General features: G+C 41.6%; 1 protein-coding gene across 1 annotated transcript in view; it reads right to left on the minus strand.

Moving 5' to 3' along the window:
* Positions 1 to 9,667: 9,667 nt before the first annotated feature.
* LOC115230430 (coiled-coil domain-containing protein 124) overlaps positions 9,668 to 21,530 on the minus strand; it is a 36,004-nt gene continuing 24,141 nt past the window's right edge. The window contains exons 4-5 of the mRNA XM_029800624.2: positions 13,304 to 13,421; positions 9,668 to 10,688 (exon numbers count right to left, since the gene is read on the minus strand). Of these exons, the coding sequence (XP_029656484.1) occupies positions 10,493 to 10,688; positions 13,304 to 13,421 (314 nt within the window). The 3' untranslated portion in view covers positions 9,668 to 10,492. The remainder of the gene's footprint in view (positions 10,689 to 13,303; positions 13,422 to 21,530) is intronic.

A 21,530-nucleotide genomic window follows, 5' to 3' on the forward strand; every position in this document is an offset into this window, starting at 1 on the left:
GTAGAAAAATACAACATGGACAAGAACGTATAACTCTTAGAAGACGATACAATAAACACGGACAGGACATTCGAAACCCTCAGTCTTCAGTCAAAAACCGGATCATCGTAGTAATTTCGGCTGATTAATCTTGAGATTACTAGATCACGGCCAGCCCTCCAAGAAAAACTAAGCAACGAGCATTAGAAAAACTAAGCTGGGAGCGTAGATTTCCTGGAAGAAGGATCGAATGCATACGGACACCAGGACAGCAAAAGGGACGAATATAAAAAAAACAAAAAAATAATGGAATACAGAAACATGAAATACAGAAGCATTAACGGTGAAAACAACAACAAGTGTCTTACGACTGATAACAAGCAAACAAATTTTTTCTCTGGCGCAAGGAAAGGAGCCTTATCGGCGATGCCTATAGCGGCGGACGAAAAACAACGATGTTAACACGACGCTGGTCAGAAGCTGAAAGGCAGATTTCGGCCAGCAGTCACGTGACAGAGGAGAGAGAAAAGAAAAGAAAGAGAAGCAGCGGAAGAGAGAGAGAGAGGAGAGAGAGAGAGGAGGGACAAACGCAACAAAGAGAGAGAAGAGAGAGAAAGAAGGAATCAGAGAGGAGAAGGGATGGGTGTCGAAGATTGACCTGTGAGTGCAGAGCGAGACAAGAATTAGGAGGGTAGTGGAAGATTAGACCAAAGAATCAGAGGAAAGAGAAGAGAAAAAGAGGATGAGTAGAGAGAGAAGGGGACAGATCAAGTAAAAGAGAGAGGAGAGAGAGAGACAAACAAAGAGTCGTACCAGTTATTAAGAATATGTGCTCACATTAATGTTAAGAGGGTACGTGGCGCCTGGAATATATGTTAAGGTATGTAGAAAAATACAACATGGACAAGAACGTATAACTCTTAGAAGACGATACAATAAACACGGACAGGACATTCGAAACCCTCAGTCTTCAGTCAAGAACCGGATCATCGTAGTAATTTCGGCTGATTAATCTTGAGATTACTAGATCACGGCCAGCCCTCCAAGAAAAACTAAGCAACGAGCATTAGAAAAAAACTAAGCTGGGAGCGTAGATTTCCTGGAAGAAGGATCAAATGCATACGGACACCAGGACAGCAAAAGGGACGAATATAAAAAAAACAAAAAAATAATGGAATACAGATATATATATATAATATATATATATATATATATGTATATATATATATATAGGCCTCGACTATTGGGGTCGACTAGAAAAGCTAAAACTCTATTCTCTCCAACGTCGTCGTGAGCGCTACATCATCTGCATGATGTGGAAAATATTCCATCAGCATTGCCCAAATGATGTTGGCATCACCTTTAAGGTACATCCAAGGCTTGGGCCCCGTGCCATCCGCCCAAAACAAAAATTGCACTCTCATCTCATAACAACAATACGGCACAATTATTTCACCTCAATTGGCCCCGCCTCTTTAACATTACACCAAAACACATTAAAACAGAAACTGACCCTATAGGGTTCAAGAAGTCTTTGGACAGATTCCTTCAAGAAATCCTGGAAAACCCCCTACACCCGGATATGTCTCTGTAAACAATAACTCTCTACTTGAGTGGGCCATAGTGCCCAAATTCTGACTTGAAAGACTTCACCAGGTGGTGCTACTAAGTTAGACATGGCCTGGGCCAATAATGGCCGAAACCTATCAAAGTATCAAAGTATCAAAGTATATATATATATACATGGGCCGTGACTGCTGAGGATATGCGTAAGCTCGCAAGAAATGAAGCCAGTATGCTCCGATGGATGTGTAATGTCAGTGTTCATACACGACAGAGTGTAAGTACCTTGAGAGAGAAGTTGGACCTAAGAAGCATCAGTTGCGGTGTGCAAGAGAGACGTTTGCGCTGGTATGCACATGTGGAGAGAATGGATGAAGATAGTTGTGTGAAAAAGTGCCACACCCTAGCTGTTGAGGGAATCTGTGGAATAGGTAGACCCAGGAAAACCTGGGATGAGGTGGTCTCACCGAGGAAATGACTAGAGACCGAGACCTTTGGAAGTATGCTGTGCGTGAGAAGACCCGGCAGGACAAGTGAGACCATCACCCATGGCCTCAGTCCACTTATGCATACCTTTCCTTCTTGGGACACAAAACCCTACTTGTGAAGACCTGTTGAGGCAAGTGAAAATCAAAAAATGAAAAAATCAAAAATCAAAATCGATCAACATGAATGGAAATTGTCGCTGTGATACCAGTGCTGGTGGCACATAAGAGGACCATCCAAACGTGGCCGTTGCCAGTGCCGCCCTGACTGGCTTCCGTGCTGGTGGCACGTAAAAAGCACCATCCGATCGTGGCCGTTTGCCAGCTTCGCCTGGCCTCCGTTCCGGTGGCACGTAAAAAGCACCATCCGACCGTGGCCGTTTGCCAGACTTGTCTGGCACCTGTGCAGGTGGCACGTAAAAAGCACCCACTACACTCATAGAGTGGTTGGCGTTAGGAAGGGCATCCAGCCGTAGAAACATTGCCAGATCAGACTGGGTCTGGTGCAGCCTTCTGGCTTCCCAGACCCCAGTTGCACCGTCCAACCCATGCCAGCATGGAAAGCGGACGCTAAACGATGATGAGGATGATACATATATATATCATCATTTCATTTAGCGTCCGCTTTCCATGCTAGCATGGGTTGGACGGTTCAACTGGGGTCTGTGAAGCCAGAAGGATGCATCAGGCCCAGTCTAATCTGGCAGTGTTTCTACGGCTGGATGCCTTTAGTCTAATATATTTTGAATTATAGGTTTTTCTAAAAAATCTTCTCTATTGGTGTTGACAAGCTACATATATTTACCATAGTATTAGCAATTAAGCCATTTTATTCCTTTTCTTTGGTGTTCTGCCCTTCATTATTTTATTTTATAATTAGCCTTTATCTCTCTCTATATAAAACTGAGAATGTCTGTCTATGTGTTTCCCTAAAACTTGAGAACCAATTTCATTCAAATTTTACACATGCCTTACTTAGGGTCCATGTAGTTTCATGGGCAAAAAATATGTTCAACTTTTTTGCCTAGGGCGAGCCCACATCATTATCATATCTTCTCCACTACGATTCCCTAAAACTTGAGAACTACACAACCTATTTCAGTCAAATTTTACACATGCCTTACTTAGGGTCCATGTAGTTTCATGGGCCAAACAAAGTTCAACTTCTTGCCTAGGGCGACCCCATAGCAATATCATATCTTCTCCACTATTTCAGTATTACGTGTTAGAAGTGAAACAAACATTTCTCTATTTTATGTCAGATACTTTCACTTTAACAATAAAAATTAGAGATAATAATAACAATTGAATTATATGTAGTAAGTAATAATTAAAATCAAACTAAAGTATATTATAATCGTAACATAATAAAAGTAAAAATAGCAATTGGTATAAAATTGCATCAATGACTTGAACTTGAATAAGTGGTTTCACATGAATGGTAATAAATTAAAAATAAAATTAGTGTGTAGAAATGGAATAGTCCAGATGGAGCTGTGCACATACCGTTTACCACGGCTTTTACATTAGATTATCTGCTAATTAGCTAGCATTAGGTATCTATATGAAGTTTGGCTGTATGTAATGTATGTTTTCTCGAACAGCTGCTTCTACTGAGTACTGCTGTTGGTTTATTTCTTATACATAAAGGACTATAGCTTCAACTGTGTACTGCTTTTTGATTCACCGTAAAGTTTGTTATTATTATTACTGTTTAACTATTGTTATCGCGTTTGTTGGTTCCTCGTAAGGGAAACATTGTTGTGTTGCATTTGTTAAATAATTGTATACTGTAACCCTCCCCCTTTTGGTTATTGTTTAAAAATTGAATTGTGTCCCTGTTTGGGGAAATTGACAATATTTTCACCGTTTATACGGAAGCATTTTTGTTAGAATGCCTTCGATAGAAGAAAGTCCAAAAATGAATTTCGCTGCAGCCGTCGGCGGGCGCAAACTCATTAAAATTAAAATGGAAGAAATACAAACCTATTTCGGATTGATCACCGACAAAGACGGTGAATCTAGGATAACACCACCAAACGAAATAAAAAAATTAAAGAAAAGAAAATACTATTGTCTATAAAGTATACAATGTAGAGAAAAAAAGATTTGAACACCATCGAAAAGTGTCTTGGTGCGACTATGAAAGATATCTAACCAGAGGCGGTAAATTTGCCACAATAGAAGCAATGTTCGAGTCAACGGAGCATGCAAGGGAGTACTCGACTCGAACCTTGCAAAGTGGAAATATTTTATTTTTACCTCTATATCTGGGACGTAGGACGTCCCGGATAAAAATTTAAAATGTCCCCCCAGAAGTAGAGGTAGGCTGTATTGTAGCCACACTTCTATACAAGAGGGAGGACAAGATACAATTGATCGAAATTGCAAGAGACGGGCCTACAATTCCAGTCTGTTATATATTTTGAGTATTGTTATCACTAGCGACATCAAGATATAACTTTGTATTTTGTATTTAATGTGTAGATGTATATATATAGATGTACATGTAATATGTACACATATATATACCTTGAGAGAAATGTTGTACCTAAGAAGCATCAGTTGTGGTGTGCAAGAAAGACGATTGCGCTGGTATGGTCATGTGGCGAGAATGGATGAAGATAGGTGTGTGAAAAAGTGCCAATCCCTAGCAGTTGAGGGAACCCGTGGAAGAGGTAGACCCAGGAAAACCTGGGACGAGGTGGTAAAGCACGACCTTCGAACTTTAGGCCTCACTGAGGAAATGACCAGCAACCGAGACCTTTGGAAATATGCTGTACGTGAGAAGACCAGGCAGGACAAGTGAGCCCAGCCCACTTATGCATGCCTTTCCTCCCTTGGACACACAAAGACCTGTTGAGGCAAGCGAAGTCGATATCGAACCTCATCCGACGACAGGCACCCATGCCGACCCCCTTTGCTTGCGAAGACCTGTTGGGGCAAGTGAAATCGGAATCGAAATTGAACCAATCCTATGACTGGCACCATACGTTGATAATAGGCAATACACCTTGAAACCTGGGTCCGTATGTGGCATCCGCTTCTTGGGGAATGATCTCCCTTTGCAAGATAGAGGACGCCGTGATGGCGTCGGCCTATCTGGTGACGTTGATGTTCGCCTGGGGCTAAATGCAACAGTGACACCCCCCACCACCCTGCCCTGTCCCTAGCCATATTCAGTTGGCTAATGTCCCTTATGTTATATATATATATATATATTTATATATATGTATACATATATATATATATGTATATATATATATATATGTATACATATATATATATATGTATACATATATATATACATATATATATGTATTACATATATATATATAAATATATATATATATATATGTATACATATATATATATATACATATATATATATGTATACATTATATATATGTATACATATATATATATATGTATACATATATATATGTATACATTATATATATATATATATGTATACAATATATATATATGTATACATATATATATATGTATACATATATATATATGTATACATATATATATATGTATACATATATATATTATATGTATACATATATATATATATGTATACATATATATATATATGTATACATATATATATATGTATACATATATATATATGTATGTATATATCATCATCATCCTTTAACGTCCGTTTTCCGTGCTAGCACGGGTTGGACGGTTCGACCGGGGTCTGGGAAGCCAGGAGGCTGCACCAGGCTCCAGTCCGATCTGGCAGTGTTTCTACAGCTGGATGCCCTTTCTAATGCCAACCACTCCGTGAGTGTAGTGGGTGCTTTTTACGTGCCACCGGTACAGGTGCCAGGGGAGTCTGGCAGCAGCCATGATCGGTTGGTGCTTTTTAAGTGCCATCGGCACAGAAGCCAGTCAAGGCGTCGCTGGCATCTGCCACGTTCGGATGGTGCCTTTTACGTGCCACCGGCACAGGTATCACAACTACTATTTCCATTTGATATTTATTTCGATGTTCATGTACTTCACTCAATAGGTCTCCTCAAGCACAGCAAGTTGTTCTGAAATCCAAGGTACTTTGAATGGGCTGGGGCTATGTGGAACTGGTGCAGGAAGCAGCCCGGGTCTTTGCAGTCACAGCATATCTCCAGAGATCTCGGTCCTTCGTCATTGCCTCTGTGAGGCCCAACGCTCTGAGATCATGCTTGACCACCTCATCCCATGTTTTCCTGGGTCTACCTCTCCTCCTGATTCCTTCAACTGTTTGGGAGCGGCACTTCTTCACACATCTCTCCTCATCCATCCGCAGTACATGACCATACCATCGCAAGCCTCGCTCTTGCACACCACATCTAATGTTTCTTATGTCCAGCATTTCTCTCAGGATGCTTACATTCTGTCCTGAGTGCACACTGACATTACAAATCCAGCGGATCATGTTAGCTTCATTTCTTTCAAATCTACGCATGTCCTCGGCAGTCACAGCCCATGTTTCACTACCGTGAAGCATGGCGGTTCGCACACATGCATCAAACAATCTACCTTTCGCTCTGAGCGAGCGATCCTTTGTCACCTGTAGGGGTAGGAGCTTTCTAAACTTTGCCCAGGTTATTCGTATTCTAGTGGTGACACTCTGAGCATCCACCTCCACTACTAACTTGGTCACCTAGGTAGCGGAAACTATCAACTACTTCTAGTTTCTTCCCCTGGAGTGTGATGGAATCTGTTTTCTGAGTATCTGTGGTATCTATTGTCCCTGTGCATCTGCTGTACATGAAAGCTATCCTATCAGTTAATTTCCCTTTGATGTTGCTGCACCTCTTATGCGTCCATAGCTTACACTGGGTACATCTTATGGAGTTTCTACCTACACCTTTCCTACAGATTGAGCAGGGCCACCTGCCCGAGGGGGTGTGTGATGAGTTCGCCTTTCTGCTTACTATAACTTTGGTCTTTGCTACATTTACTCTAAGGCCCTTTGATTCTAAACTTTGCTTCCACACCCGAAATTTCTTTTCTAGTTCCGGTAGTGATTCTGCTATGAGAGCCAGGTCATCAGCATAGAGGAGCTCCCAGGGGCTACCTGTTTTGAATTCCTCTGTTATTGCCTGGAGGACTATGATGAATAAAAGGGGACTGAGGGCTGAACCTGGTGGGCACCTACTTCTACCCGGAATTCTTCACTATACTCATTGCCAATCCTAACCTTGCTGACAGCCTCTCTGTATAGGGCCTGAACAGCCCTTATTAGCCGTTCGTCAATCTCCAGTTTCTGCATCGACCACCAGATAAGGGATCGGGGGACCCCGTCAAAGGCTTTCTCCAAGTCCACAAAAGCTATCTTTAGCTAGGTACTTCTCCTGCAGTTGTCGGACCAGGAATATAGCATCAGTGGTGCTTCTACCCGGCACAAAACCGAACTGCATCTCATCTAAGCAAATTCTCTCCCTAATGAGATGGGTTATGACCCTCTCTGTGACCTTCATTACCTGATCCAACAGTTTAATACCTCTGCAGTTATTTCTATCTAGAGCATCACCCTTACCCTTGTAGCAGTTGACTATGGTGCTGCTACGCCAGTCATTGGGTATGACTCCATTATGAACTAACTGGTTTACAATGCGGTTGATTAGGCCATAGCCCACACAACCAGCTGTTTTAAGCATCTCAGCATTGATTCCTGATGGGCCGGGGGCTTTTCTTGTTTTCATACCCTTAATTGCCTTAACTACTAAGGAGCTGTCTATTCAGATAGCTGGTCCCTCTACTGGGTCAACATTTGGCAGGCTCTCCTCCTCCCATTCAAGCCTTTTTCTTTTCAGAAACATCGAAAGCAAGTGCACCATCATCCATGCGGACGCGTTTCTCTCCTGTAACATCACTATTTTCTCTCACACACTGTCTAGCAATCCGAAATACCTCAGTTCTTTGGTCCTCACGTCGCAGGACATTGGCAAACTTCTTTTCTGCTTCATCTTTGCCTATGTATACCTGCCGCCCAGCCTCCCTTTTGGCTACCTGGTACAGTTCCCTGCTACCCCCATCCCTCCAGGCTTTCCAGGCCTGTTTCTTTGCTCTAATGACTTCGTCTACTGTACTATTCCACCACCACGTAACTCTAGGTCTGGGAGGGACTTTGCACCATCCACAGACTTGGTCTGTGGCACTCGGCAAGCTGTCCCGTAGGAATTTCCAGCTACCTTCTATGTCCGACGTCTGTAGCTCCTCCTCCCTCTCATCAAATTTCTTGATGAGTATGTCCCTAAATCTCTGACCATGTGAAGGGTTCTATGTATACATACCGGTGCCGGTGTGTTCACCTCCCCATAACTTAGTGGTTCAGCAATAGAGAACGATAGATTATGTACGAGCCCTACAAAGAATAAGTCCTGCGGTCGATTTAATCGAATGAAGGCACTGCTCCAGCATGCAACTTTTCTGCTGGTACCTTTAACAAATAAACATTGACTACCTTATAATTTACATTTAATTACACCCCACAACTATATAAAGTACGAACAATATCTAGTACTACCCTTTGCACTTAATCAGGTTTTTATTTAGTTTTAGATAGTATATATGCGTGTGTGGGTATATACACGTATATATATATGTATGTATATATATATATATATATATATACACATACAGATATATTTATATATATAGGTGCAGGAGTGGCTGTGTGGTAAGTAGCTTGCTTACCAATCACATGGTTCCGGGTTCAATTCCACTACGTGACACCACTGTCTTCTACTATAGCCTCGGACCGACCAAAGTTTTGTGAGTGGATTTGGCACACGGAAACAGAAGGAAGCTATGAGGGCCCACCCAAGTAAAAAGGAATCAAAGGGGTCAATAGACAAAAGATGGCTGAGAACCACTGCTTTAAACAAAGTCACTGTGCAAGACATCAGTCAAGATAACGAGGCGGTTTTTGTCACTCAAACAGATTAACATAAGTTTTACAATGTTACAGTGTTCCAGGGCAAGAAACAGAACATTCATCATCATTGTTTAACATCCGTTTTCCATGCTAGCATGGGTTGGACGGTTCAACCGGGGTCTGGGAAATCAGGAGGCTGCACCAGGCTCCAGGCTGATCTGGCAGTGTTTCTACAGCTGGATGACCTTCCTAATGCCAACCACTCCATGAGTGTAGTGGGTGCTTTTTACATGCCACCGGCACAGGGGCCAGACGAGGCTGGCAAACGGCCACGATCGGTTGGTGCTTTTACGTGTCACTAACACAGATGCCAGTCAGGTGGTGCTGGCATCTGCCATGTTCGGTTGGTGCCTTTTACATGCCACCGGCACAGAAGCCAGTCAGGTGGCGCTGGCAACTGCCACGTTCAGATGGTGCTTTTAACGTGTCACGGGTATCTTAACTACAATTTCCATTTGATTTTCATTTTGATGTTGGTGTTAACGTACTTGACTCAGTATACAACAATCTAATTGACTAAAAGACATTCCAGTGAAGTGTGTCACAGATTTTGGTCATAAGCTGCAGAAAGTAAACATTCAGCTGCAGAAACACTGACTCAATATGTAAAATATTTAAACACGTGAGAACCGTCTTCCCCATACAACATCAGAAGAATGGTTGGAGAACAATAAACACATTATGAAAGAACAACAAAAACAAATTACAGTTCTGATGTAGCCACTATATTTCTTAATATACAAATCAATCTTTAGCTTTCACTTCAGAGAAACCCCAATTGCTTGATGTTAGATGTAATTCAAGAACACAAAGAAGCAATCATTTTGTTGATTTGTCATTTTAAAACTGTTACGATTTCAATTCTAACTTTAATTTATTAATAAATAGAAACCGTTCAGAGATTATTTCAAATGTCAGCCTTCTTTTGGTGGGAATTTCATACTTTTGTATTGGAAAAGAGACTAAAGCAGAAGTTATCATTAAGGAATGTGACACACAAAAACAAAAACAAAAAAATCCCCAAAACTTAGCATTTCTAATTTAACTGCAAGCCCCAGGCCTGCACAAGGTAGGTATATTTGTTCAGATTCAATTCAAGAAGACATTTTAGAAATTTTCATGCAGTAATTGTGCAGGTTTACATAACCAACAATATTTCTCGGACAATTTACAGAGTAGTTAGAATACAAAGATTTTTTTTTAAAGAAATTCTTGGATTTCAAACAAGAATCTTTACAAAGTCAGTAAAAATAAATTAGTCTAAACTTGAAGCCTAAAGTTCTGGGAATGTTAAATCTCCTGTAAATGAGTATGTGTATGCATGTGTGTGTGTGTGTGTTTGTGTGCACACAAATATCTGACAAGGAATACTGCCAGAATTTTCTGATAACATTTCAAAATGTCTGTAGGTGTGTGTGTATTTACGTGATGATGTAGGTAAGCATAATTTAATTTATTTCAGCCCACAATGTGAACAGCTAATCATATTCCAATTTAGACAATCAAGAAATCTATTCAATATCCTGTTTCAGTTGGCTGAGAGGCACTGAACCATGGGATTCTCAGAAGACTTCATCCATTCTTTCTTCAGCATGTGCTTCAATTGTGACAAACGCATGTTGGGATTTTCCTGCTTCAGAACAGGCAATCGTCTCTCTTCAAATTTGTTGTAAGCAGCTTTGATACGCTTTTCAGGATGTCTGTCAACTTCTGGTTCCTTTACACTGAAAGTGAAAAAAAATTTCAGTCATGGTGATAAAAATTTACTTTCCTACTTTTGTTTTTATCATTTCTTTTTAAAGGACACAATCAAAATGAAAACACTAAATATGAAAGAAAAAATTTTTTTTAATGAATTAAAAGAATCGTATGGCTTCCATGCCGGTGGCACGTAAAAAGCACCAACCAATCGTGACTGTTGCCAGCCTACCCTGGTACCTAAAAAAAGCATCATCCATATGTGGCCGATGCCAGCACTGCCTTGACTGGCTTCCGTGCAGGTGGCATGTAAAAAGCACCAAGCAATCGTGGCCGCTGCCAGCCTCCCCTGGCACCTGTGCTGGTGGCACGTAAAAAGCACCGTCTGTACGTGGTCGATGCCAGCGCTGCCTCGACTGGCTTCTGTGCCGGTGGCACGTAAAAAGCACCAAGCAATCGTGGCCGTTGCCAGCCTCGCCTGGCACGTAAAAAGGACCCACTACACTCACGGAGTGGTTGGCGTTAGGAAGGACATCCAGCTGTAGAAACACTGCCAGATCAGACTGGAGCAATCAAGGCAAAATTGAAAGTGCATTGTGACTGGTGGTGTTTAATAGCTCCTTATGTCCTGGTTAATACTGTAACACACACACTATAAAATGACTGGTATTAGGAAGGGTATCCAACCATAGAAACTATGCCAAAGCAGACACTGGCATGAGATGCAATCCTTGGACCCATCAGATCCTTGTCAAATAGTCCAACCCATGCAGTATGGGTCATGGACATTAAATGATGATGATAATGATATATATATATATATATATATATATATATAACCGTGACCGACCAGGTTATCACTCAATAAACACTCACAACACCCAGTCTGGGAATCAAAACCGTGATCCTACAACCGTGAGTCCGCTGCCCTAACCACTGGGCCATTGCGCCTCCACACACACACACACACAACACACACACACACACATACATACATACACATGTATGTGTCTTTGTCCTCCTCCATTGCTTGAAAACCAGTGTTGGTTTGTTTACAACCCCACAACTAAGCAGTTCTGCAAAAGTAGTCAACAAAATATGTACCAGACTTTAAAAAATATACGTAAGGGGGTTAATTTGTTTCACTAAAACTTTCAAGGCAATGCTCTAACAATGGCTGCAGTCTAATAAATGAAACAAAATAAAAGATATGCTTTTGACCAAGACTGTTACAGAGCACTATACATCACTGCGTGTTCCTCAACTTGACAGAGGTATAAAATATTTGGAGCTATAGATCAGTGGATTCTATTTAGTCATTAGGTTTGCTCTATCAGAAGCAAGCTGGAGCTATATAAAGTGAATAGATTCATCTCCCCATGGTAAATATTTTGTCTGGGCAGGGCAGTGAAAACTACATCCAGTGGTGAGGCTTCAGTCTTGGAAATCAAGAGTTTTGGGGAGTACAGAATCACTCGTTAGTCACCATTACTCTCAGATATATTCTAGTTTGGGATGGTAGAACCTGTCAAGGCCCCCAGTTATAGGTCAAATAGCAGAAAGTGATTCTGTGATTAAGGTATACAGGGCTTAGAGGAGTGCTAGTCCCTGAATGTGTTCGCAAAGGCTCATCAATGCTGTCATGTGAACCAATTCCAATGCCTAAGACTTAAATAGGACTCCTGCATCTCGAGGGTAGACAACATGAAACCATTATTGTATCTTTCTCAATGAAAATCACACATCTTCAAGTTCATGGTTGTCAAAAACTGTTGGCATGGCCTATCAGAGAGAAGCAAATATTAGCTGCCTTTGCTGAAGATACAACACTTACTAGTGACAGGATATAAGTTGATGACCAGTTGCAGAAATTGAATCAAAATAACAGAGTATCATTAATATATATGCATCATCATCATTATCATCATTTAACGTCCGTTTTCCATGCTAGCACGGGTTGGACAGTTCAACCAGGGTCTGGGAAGCCAGGAGGCTGTTCAATTGGGGCCTGGAAGACGCAACGAAAATTTTAGGACTATAAAAATAAGAAAAAAGTGGAAATTTTACTGGGCACAAAAAGAAAATGACTCTCCCCAGACACAACAGGATAAGGAAATAATTTATTCTCAAATGCAGAATAATGCTAACAGAATAGAATGAACAAGATAAATAATCCATATTTTGCCTCATGGCTGGCCACTGGCAAATTTTTCTGTAAAATATGGATAATTAATCTTGTTCATTCTATTCTGTTAGCATTATTCTGCATTTGAGAATAAATTATTTCCTTATCTCTATCTTTAAAATCTCCATATTGATTAGGGTTGCAGCAACCCTAATCAACCCTATCAATACGGTCGAAGTTCAGTTTGGGTATCGAGACAATAACAATGATGATGACGATGATGAGGAGGAGGATGATGATGATGGTAGTGGTGGTGGTTGTGTAGTCACGATGATGATGGTGGTGGTGATGATGATGATGATGACAATGATCATGATATAACGATGAGGATGAAGACGATGATTATGCTGCTGCTGCTGATGATATAATAATGATGCTTATGGTGATAAGGTTAATTGATTCATCGATTTATCGAATTATTTCCTTATCTGTATCTTTAAAATCTCCTCTACATACCTGAGTAAAGACAGAGCTTCATCAACAGTTCTAGCTTCTAAGCTATCGTCTACAGCTCTGTTTAAATTTTCTTCCAGGGGAGGAAGATCATAATCAGGTGAAGTTTCTCTTTTTTTTGCTGGTTTCCAAAATAAAAAGAAAAACATGCATTAGTTTATGTTTCATATTATAAGAAATAAGTGAGAAAGGATATAAGACAAAAGTAAACGTTTCACATCAAAATACAGTGTATATTATATAAACATGAACAACAATGTAATACGCATACTCTTGACTGGCACAGTATGGTTGTCAAAGAATGTTTCTGACAAGTGCAGTGTGGATGTCAATGTATGTCTTTGACAAGTGCAGAGTGGATGTTAAGGTACGTTTTTGACAGAAGTACTGTAGATATTAAGGTATGTCACTGACAGGTGCAGTGTAAATGTTGAAGTATGTCGTTGGTAGGTGCAGTGTGGAAGTCAAGGTATGCTTTTGACAGATGCAGTGTGGGCATTTAAGTATGTTTTTCACAGGTACATTTAAGTATGTTTTTGACAGGGGCAGTGCAGGCATTTAAATATGTTTTTCACAAGTGCAGCATGAGCATCTAAATATGTTTTTGATAGATGTAGTGTGGGCATAGGTATCACTATGAATTTTTAGAAATATTTAAATGTAATTTCTATTGTACTTTTTCATGTAGAGCACCCAATAAGAAACATTTTGATATTTCATTTGTGAAATGTGGATGACTATTTTAGAAGAGATGAAAATTTGAATGGTCAGTGAAATGGTCAAAATTTTGCTTAATTAGCCTAAATATATAATTAGCCATATTACAGATGTTAGGATTCACTGAGGGAACGACAGGAACCGAGACTCCTGGAAGTTTGCTGTGCCTGAGAAAACACATCAAGCTAAGCTATCCTTGCATGACACTCTAGCTGAGCATCCCTAATCTTGTGGGCTCATAGGTGTTGGTGTCATATAAGAAGCACCTGTACTGGTGCCATGTAAACACACCCATGCCAGTGCTGTGTAAAAGCACCCAGTACACTTTGTAAAGTGGTTGGCATTAGGAAGGGCATCCAGGTGTAGAAACTATACCAAAACAGATATGGAACCTAGGCAGCTCTTCATCTGGCCAGCTCCTGTCAAACCATCCAACTCATACATCATCATCATCGTTTAACGTCCGCTTTCCATGCTAGCATGGGTTGGACGGTTTGACTGAGGGCTGGCGAACCAGATGGCTGCACCAGGCTCCAATCTTGATCTGGCAGAGTTTCTACAGCTGGATGCCCTTCCTAACGCCAACTACTCTGAGAGTGTAGTGGGTGCTTTTGCGTGCCACTGGCATGGGGCCAGTCCGGCAGTACTGGCAATGACCTCGCTCAAATCTTTTTACACGTGCCACAGGCACAGGTGCCAGTAAGGCAATGCTGGTAACGATCACGCTCGAATGGCGTCTTTTATGTGCCACCGGCACAGAAGCTAGTTAGCTGCTCTGGCAACAATCACGCTCGGATGGTGCTCTTAATATCCTACTAACACAGGGCTCGAGTGCCAGTAAGGAATATGGAAAACAGATGCTAAATAATGATGATGATGATTTGTGATGACATATCTTTGAAACTGAGGTGATATCATCTTCCAATTACACAAATTAATAGTGACCATGGTATAGCAGTTGCTTAGTTTTTTTTTTAGGTTCTTCGAAGGATACACCTTTTTGACTATTTTGTAAATATTAATGCAAAGCCTATCTTGATACATGTCACAAACAGTCAATTTTGCAGTGTTTTCAGACCTAGTTAAGAGGGACTTAAGTTTTGGCATATTTTTACTTGGTACAAAACTAAATCCTGATTTTGGAACATAAAATTTCAATAAAACTTTGATTGTTAATTAAAAATGGTTATAAATGGCAAAGTTTCAGATCAGAATGCCCACATAAGTTGGATTTTTGACGGATTTTTTCCAATTTATTTTTGAATCATGGTTTCGTAAATGATTTGGGGGAAGGGAGCTTCCTATGAAAAATTTATTTTTTTCCCACAACCTTCCTTCCAAACCGATTTTGGCCAATTTTATTTGCACCATGCACTTAAAAACAATACGAGAAACTTTTCAGTAATAAAAAAAAATTCAAAAATATTTTTAAATGAAAAGATGTGTAATTTAAGGGAGCACATCCCACAACCACCTGATATCTTTCTCAGAATTGCATGTAGACCTAGATTAAAAAAACAAACAAAAAGTGAAAAGTAATTTCTTGCTTGAAGCATTAAAAACATCAATTAAAGGCATTAACAACATCTGTAACTTACAACAAACTCTTTAGTAGGAAAGAAAGAAAAAGAAAAATCCAAAACAAATATGAAGCCAGTATACTCCGATGGATGTGTAATGCCAGTGTTCATACTTGACAGAGTGTAAGTACCTTGAGAGAAATGTTGGACCTAAGAAGCATCAGATGTGGTGTGCAAGAGAGACGACGGCACTGGTATGGTCATGTGGCGGGAATGGATAAGGATAGCTGTGTGAAAAAGTGCCACACCCTAGCGGTTGAGGGAAGCTGTGGAAGAGGTAGACCCAGGATGAAGTGGTGAAGCACGACCTTCGAACATTAGGTCTCACCGAGGCAATGACTAATGACCGAGACCTTTGGAAATATGCTGTGCTTAGGAAGACCAGACAAGCCAAGTGAGACCATAACCCGTGGCCTATACCTGGGATGTAGCCATTGGACATAAAACTCTGCTTGTGAAGACCTGTTGATGCAAGTGAAATTGAAATCGATAAAAAAAAATCAATGGAAATTATAGTTGTGATACCAGTGCCGGTGGCACATAAAAAGCACCAACCGATTGTGACCATTACCAGCCTCGCCTGGCCCCTGTGCCAGTGGCACATAAAAAGCACCCACTACACTCACAGAGTGGTTGGCGTTAGGAAGGGCATCCAGCTGTAGAAACACTGCCAGATCAGACTAGAGCCTGGTGCAGCCTCCATGGCTTCCCAGACCCCAGTCGAACCGTCCAACCCTTGCTAGCATGGAAAATGGACGTTAAACGATGATGAAGATTCAAAATCAGAAATGGAAAAACACCACACCTGCCACTAATAGTCTACAAAATTATATCACTGCACAATATATGAAGTTCTTGAGAAGCTGCGCCTATGTCGGCGCAACGGAGTCCTTAAAGCACCGTATGTTCAACCCTCACTTGACAAGAAAACTTTTCACATACCCCACCAAAACAACATCTCTTCCTCACTTCTCTTTCATGCACTACCCTTATCTCTCACTCCCCAGTCCTGTTCTCATGGCCCTGTTCACTGTATCATTGCTATCCAGTAGCCCCAAACCCTCTATACACCCAGCTTTTCACCACCCACTTCATTCCCTTCCTCCACTATCTACTCATGCTTCTTTGGCAATTCCCTGCCACTTATATTTATGACCTCTATACCTCAAGGGTATGCCCTGGTACTTGCCACCGTCTCTCTCTTTTTTTCACTCAAATATCTTCTCATTTATATTCTGATCCCCGTCCCTTCTGAGTATGCCTGGCATTTTGTCCCCATCTCTCGCCTGCTCTCTCTCCCACTCCCTCTCTCTTTCTCTTCCCTCAAGTTGAGTAACCATGTATCTCCTATCTCCTTTACAGCAGCATGCCTGTTTCTATCCTCATTTCTCTCTCTGGCCAGGAAACCATGGACCTCCCCTACAGCAAGACACCTGTTTCTGTCTTTCTGTATCCCTAAAACCTTTCATCATTTGACACAAGATCACCCACTCTAGTGCCCCCCACCCTCTCCTCTCAAAGGATCTTTGTCTTGCAAATTACTTGGTGACCCTGCCAGTGCTGATGCCACTTAAAAGCATTCAGTCCACACTGTAAAGTGGTAGGGGTTTGGAAGGACATCCAGCTGTAAAAATCATGTCAAGCTGACCCCACCTATGCTTGTGCCACGTAAAAAGCACTCAGTTCATTCTGCTGGGTGGTTGGTGTTAAGAAGGGTATCCAGCTGTAAAAACCCTGCCAAAACAGACACAAAAGTTTGGTGCAGGCTTCTGCAACACAATTTCATGCTAAGTTTGGGCTCTAGAAGACTTATTAAACTCAATTTAGAGCATTTTATCACAGAAATATCTGTTGAGTTAGCAGTTAGTTCACCCATTTCTTGAAAATCTTGCTAAAATTCAATATTCGAAGTCGTGAATTTGAGTTCTATTCAACCTCTCACCATGTACAAATACATCAGTTTGGCAAGTAGGGTCATTATAGCACCTTTACTAACTTTGTGCTTTTTGCCATATCGGAGCCAGAAGTATGATTTTCACAAAAGCAACATGGGCATTTTAGTATGTCATTGACAGGTGTAGCATGGGCATTTACGAGGGGGTGTTCATTAAAGACTTCCCCTGACCTCCTTCCAGTTATTGCAGGAAACAGAATCGGTACAGATATAACCATACATGTCTCTACATGTCACATTGTAAATTGCAGCATTCCACTAGAATCAGTTTGTCTTTTACGCTGCTGAAGTGGACTAAGGTGTTATAATGGAGGCAGTTGAATGCAGATCAGTGATCAGGTTGACTTGACTTGACTTGAGACAGTATTCACCCGGGGTGGGTTGAGCTGGCTTCATTCATTCTCAATGCTGCATCTCACAAACGCTGACCAGACCTGGCGATTTGAGGCTAACGACAGCGTGATCTCCAACCACTCCTTATTCCAGCGGCGAACACCATAGATATGGGGGCCTAGGTTGGGTTCCAGATCAGCCTTGACTGTCATCAGCCAGGTTTTTCGTTGTCCACCACATTGCTTTCACCAACCCTGAAGGGGAGCTGGGGCAATTGCTTCGTAGATGAATTCTCCTGGTTGACAACGGAGGGCATGACCCAGCCAACGCAGATGTCTCGTTAGGATGACTTGTTGGAGGGAGGTGATTCTGCACTGGTGTCGCACCAAATTGTTGGAGACAAAGTAATGCCATCGGACACGAAGGATGCGGCGTAGACAGAGGTGATCGAAAGATTCTAGTCGCTTAATATCTTCCAGTGATCAGGATACTTGAAAGGTCATACACTGAAAGAGACTTTTGATGAGATGAAAGAAGTTTATGGTGGTGATGCATCATCATACGACATAGCCAAGCACTGGCATTGCTAGTGCAAATGTGGTCAGACATCGGTGGAAACTGCTCCTATTCCTGGATGACCACATTCTGCCATTGATGATGGCACCATCCATAAAGTGGAAGCTGCCATTTTGGAGGACTGCCACGTAACTATTTGACAACTAGCCAAGAAGTGAAGATAAATGTAGGGTCTGTGGGAAAAATCATTCACGACCTTTTGTATATGCGGAAGTTGTCTGCATGATGGATTCCTTGGATGCTCACACTTTTTCAGAAGCAGGAACAAGTCAATTGCTCCCAGTCTCTTTTAGCAATCATCATCATCATCATTTAACGTCTGCTTTCCATGCTAGCATGGGTTGGACGATTTTGACTAAGGGCTGGCAAGCCAGATAGCTGCACCAAGCTCCAATCTTGATCCGGCAGAGTTTCTACAGCTGGATGCCCTTCCTAACGCCAACCATTCCGAGAGTGTAGTGGGTGCTTTTTACGTGCCACCGGCATGGGGGCCAGTCAGGCGGTACTGGCAACAACCTCGCTCGAATCTTTTTACATGTGCCAGTAAGGCGATGTTGGCAACGATCATGCTCGAAAGGTGCCCTTTTACGTGCCACCAGCACGGAGGCCAGATAGCTGCTCTGGCAATGACCACACTCGGATGGTGCTCTTGGCACCCTACTAGCACAGGGCTCGAGTGCCAGTAAGGCGATGCTGGTAATGATCACACTTGAATGGTGCCCATTTATGTGCCACTGGCATGGAAGCCGGTTAGCCGCTCTGTCAAACGATCGCACTCGTATGGTGCTCTTTGTACCCTCCTAGCACGGATGCCAGTCGCTGATTTTGATTTTGATTTCACTTGCCTCAACAGGTCTTTGCAAGCAGAGTTTAGTGACCAAAGAAGGAAAAGGTATGCATAAGCGGGCTAGTTACGCTCCTGGCATAGGCCCAAACAAATGAGGAGGACTTTTTTGGCAGACTTATCACACAAGATAAAACATGAATCCTAAGACTAAAGTCCAGTTGAAGCAATGGAAGCATCATAATGCACCATCTCCAAAGAAGGCTAGTGTCCAACCCTCACTAGGCAAGGTGATGCTGTCTTTTGGGACAAGCATGGAGTAGTGATGAAGGATTTAATGGCAAAGGGCACCACAATTAATGGGGCATATTATGCTTCTCTGCTGCAGAAATTGGTGGGATGCCATTAAAACAGAGAGGTATGGCATGCTGACCAAAGGAGCCCATTCCCAATGCACGTGTTGCCCAGATAAAAGCATATTCCTACAGCTATGAAATCCTTCCTCATCCCAACTTCTTTTCCCAACCTCTAGCGCCATCTGACTCCCATCTCTTTCCAACCATGAAGTCTTTTTGACAGAGGAAACAATTTTTGGATGATGATGAGCTTATTTCCAAGGTAAACTCTTGGCTCCAGATGCAACTTATTGATTTATACAGACAAGGTCTTCATAGCTGCATAAAGGGATGGGAGAAGTTTCTCCTCATTGGTGGAGGCCATGTATAGAAGGACTAATAATGATGCTAAGTTTTGTTTATCCCAGTCCTTGGGAAGTGAGTCGGAGGAAATCTTTGATAAATGCCCCTGGCACGTAAAAAGCACCAACCGATCATAGCCGTTGCCAGCCTCTCCTGGCACCTGTACTGGTGGCACGTTAAAAAGCACCCACTACACTCACGGAGTGGTTGGCGTTAGGAAGGGCATCCAGCTGTAGAAACACTGCCAGATCAGACTGGTGCCTGGTGCAGCCTCCTGGCTTCCCAGACCCCAGTCGAACCATCCAACCCATGCTAGCATGGAAAACGGACGTTAGACGATGATGATGATGATGTAAGTATGTTTTTGATAGGTGCAGCATGGGCATTTAAGTATGATTTTGATAGGTGCAGTATGGGCATTTATGTATGCTTTTCATAGGTGCAGCATGGGCATTTAAGTATGTTTTTGATAGGTGCAGCATGGGCATTTAAGTATGTTTTTGATAGGTGCAGCATGGGCATTTAAGTATGTATTTGATAGGTGCAGCATGGGCATTTAAGTATGTTTTTGATAGGTGCAGCATGGGCATTTAAGTATGATTTTGATAGGTGCAGCATGGGCATTTAAGTATGTTTTTGATAGGTGCAGCATGGGCATTTAAGTATGATTTTGATAGGTGCAGCATGGGCATTTAAGTATGTTTTTGATAGGTGCAGCATGGGCATTTAAGTATGATTTTGATAGGTGCAGCATGGGCATTTAAGTATGATTTTGATAGGTGCAGCATGGGTATTTAAGTATGTTTTTGATAGGTGCAGCATGGGCATTTAAGTATGTTTTGATAGGTGCAGCATGGGCATTTAAGTATGTATTTGATAGGTGCAGCATGGGCATTTAAGTATGTTTTTGATAGGTGCAGCATGGGCATTTAAGTATGTTTTTGATAGGTGCAGCATGGGCATTTAAATATGTTTTTGATAGGTACAGCATGGGCATTTAAGTATGTATTTGATAGGTGCAGCATGGGCATTTAAGTATGTTTTTGATAGGTGCAGCATGGGCATTTAAGTATGTATTTGATAGGTGCAGCATGGGCGTTTAAGTATGTTTTTGATAGGTGCAGCATGGGCATTTAAGTATGTTTTTGATAGGTGCAGCATGGGCATTTAAGTATGTTTTTGATAGGTGCAGCATGGGCATTTAAGTATGTTTTGATAGGTGCAGCATGGGCATTTAAGTATGATTTTGATAGGTGCAGCATGGGCATTTAAGTATGATTTTGATAGGTGCAGCATGGGCATTTAAGTATGATTTTGATAGGTGCAGCATGGGCATTTAAGTATGTTTTTGATAGGTGCAGCATGGGCATTTAAGTATGTTTTGATAGGTGCAGCATGGGCATTTAAGTATGTATTTGATAGGTGCAGCATGGGCATTTAAGTATGTTTTTGATAGGTGCAGCATGGGCATTTAAGTATGTTTTTGATAGGAGCAGCATGGGCATTTAAGTATGTTTTTGATAGGTGCAGCATGGGCATTTAAGTATGTTTTGATAGGTGCAGCATGGGCATTTAAGTATGATTTTGA

This window comes from Octopus sinensis, unplaced genomic scaffold (genome assembly GCF_006345805.1).
Source record: "Octopus sinensis unplaced genomic scaffold, ASM634580v1 Contig15547, whole genome shotgun sequence".
Lineage (NCBI taxonomy): Eukaryota > Metazoa > Mollusca > Cephalopoda > Octopoda > Octopodidae > Octopus > Octopus sinensis.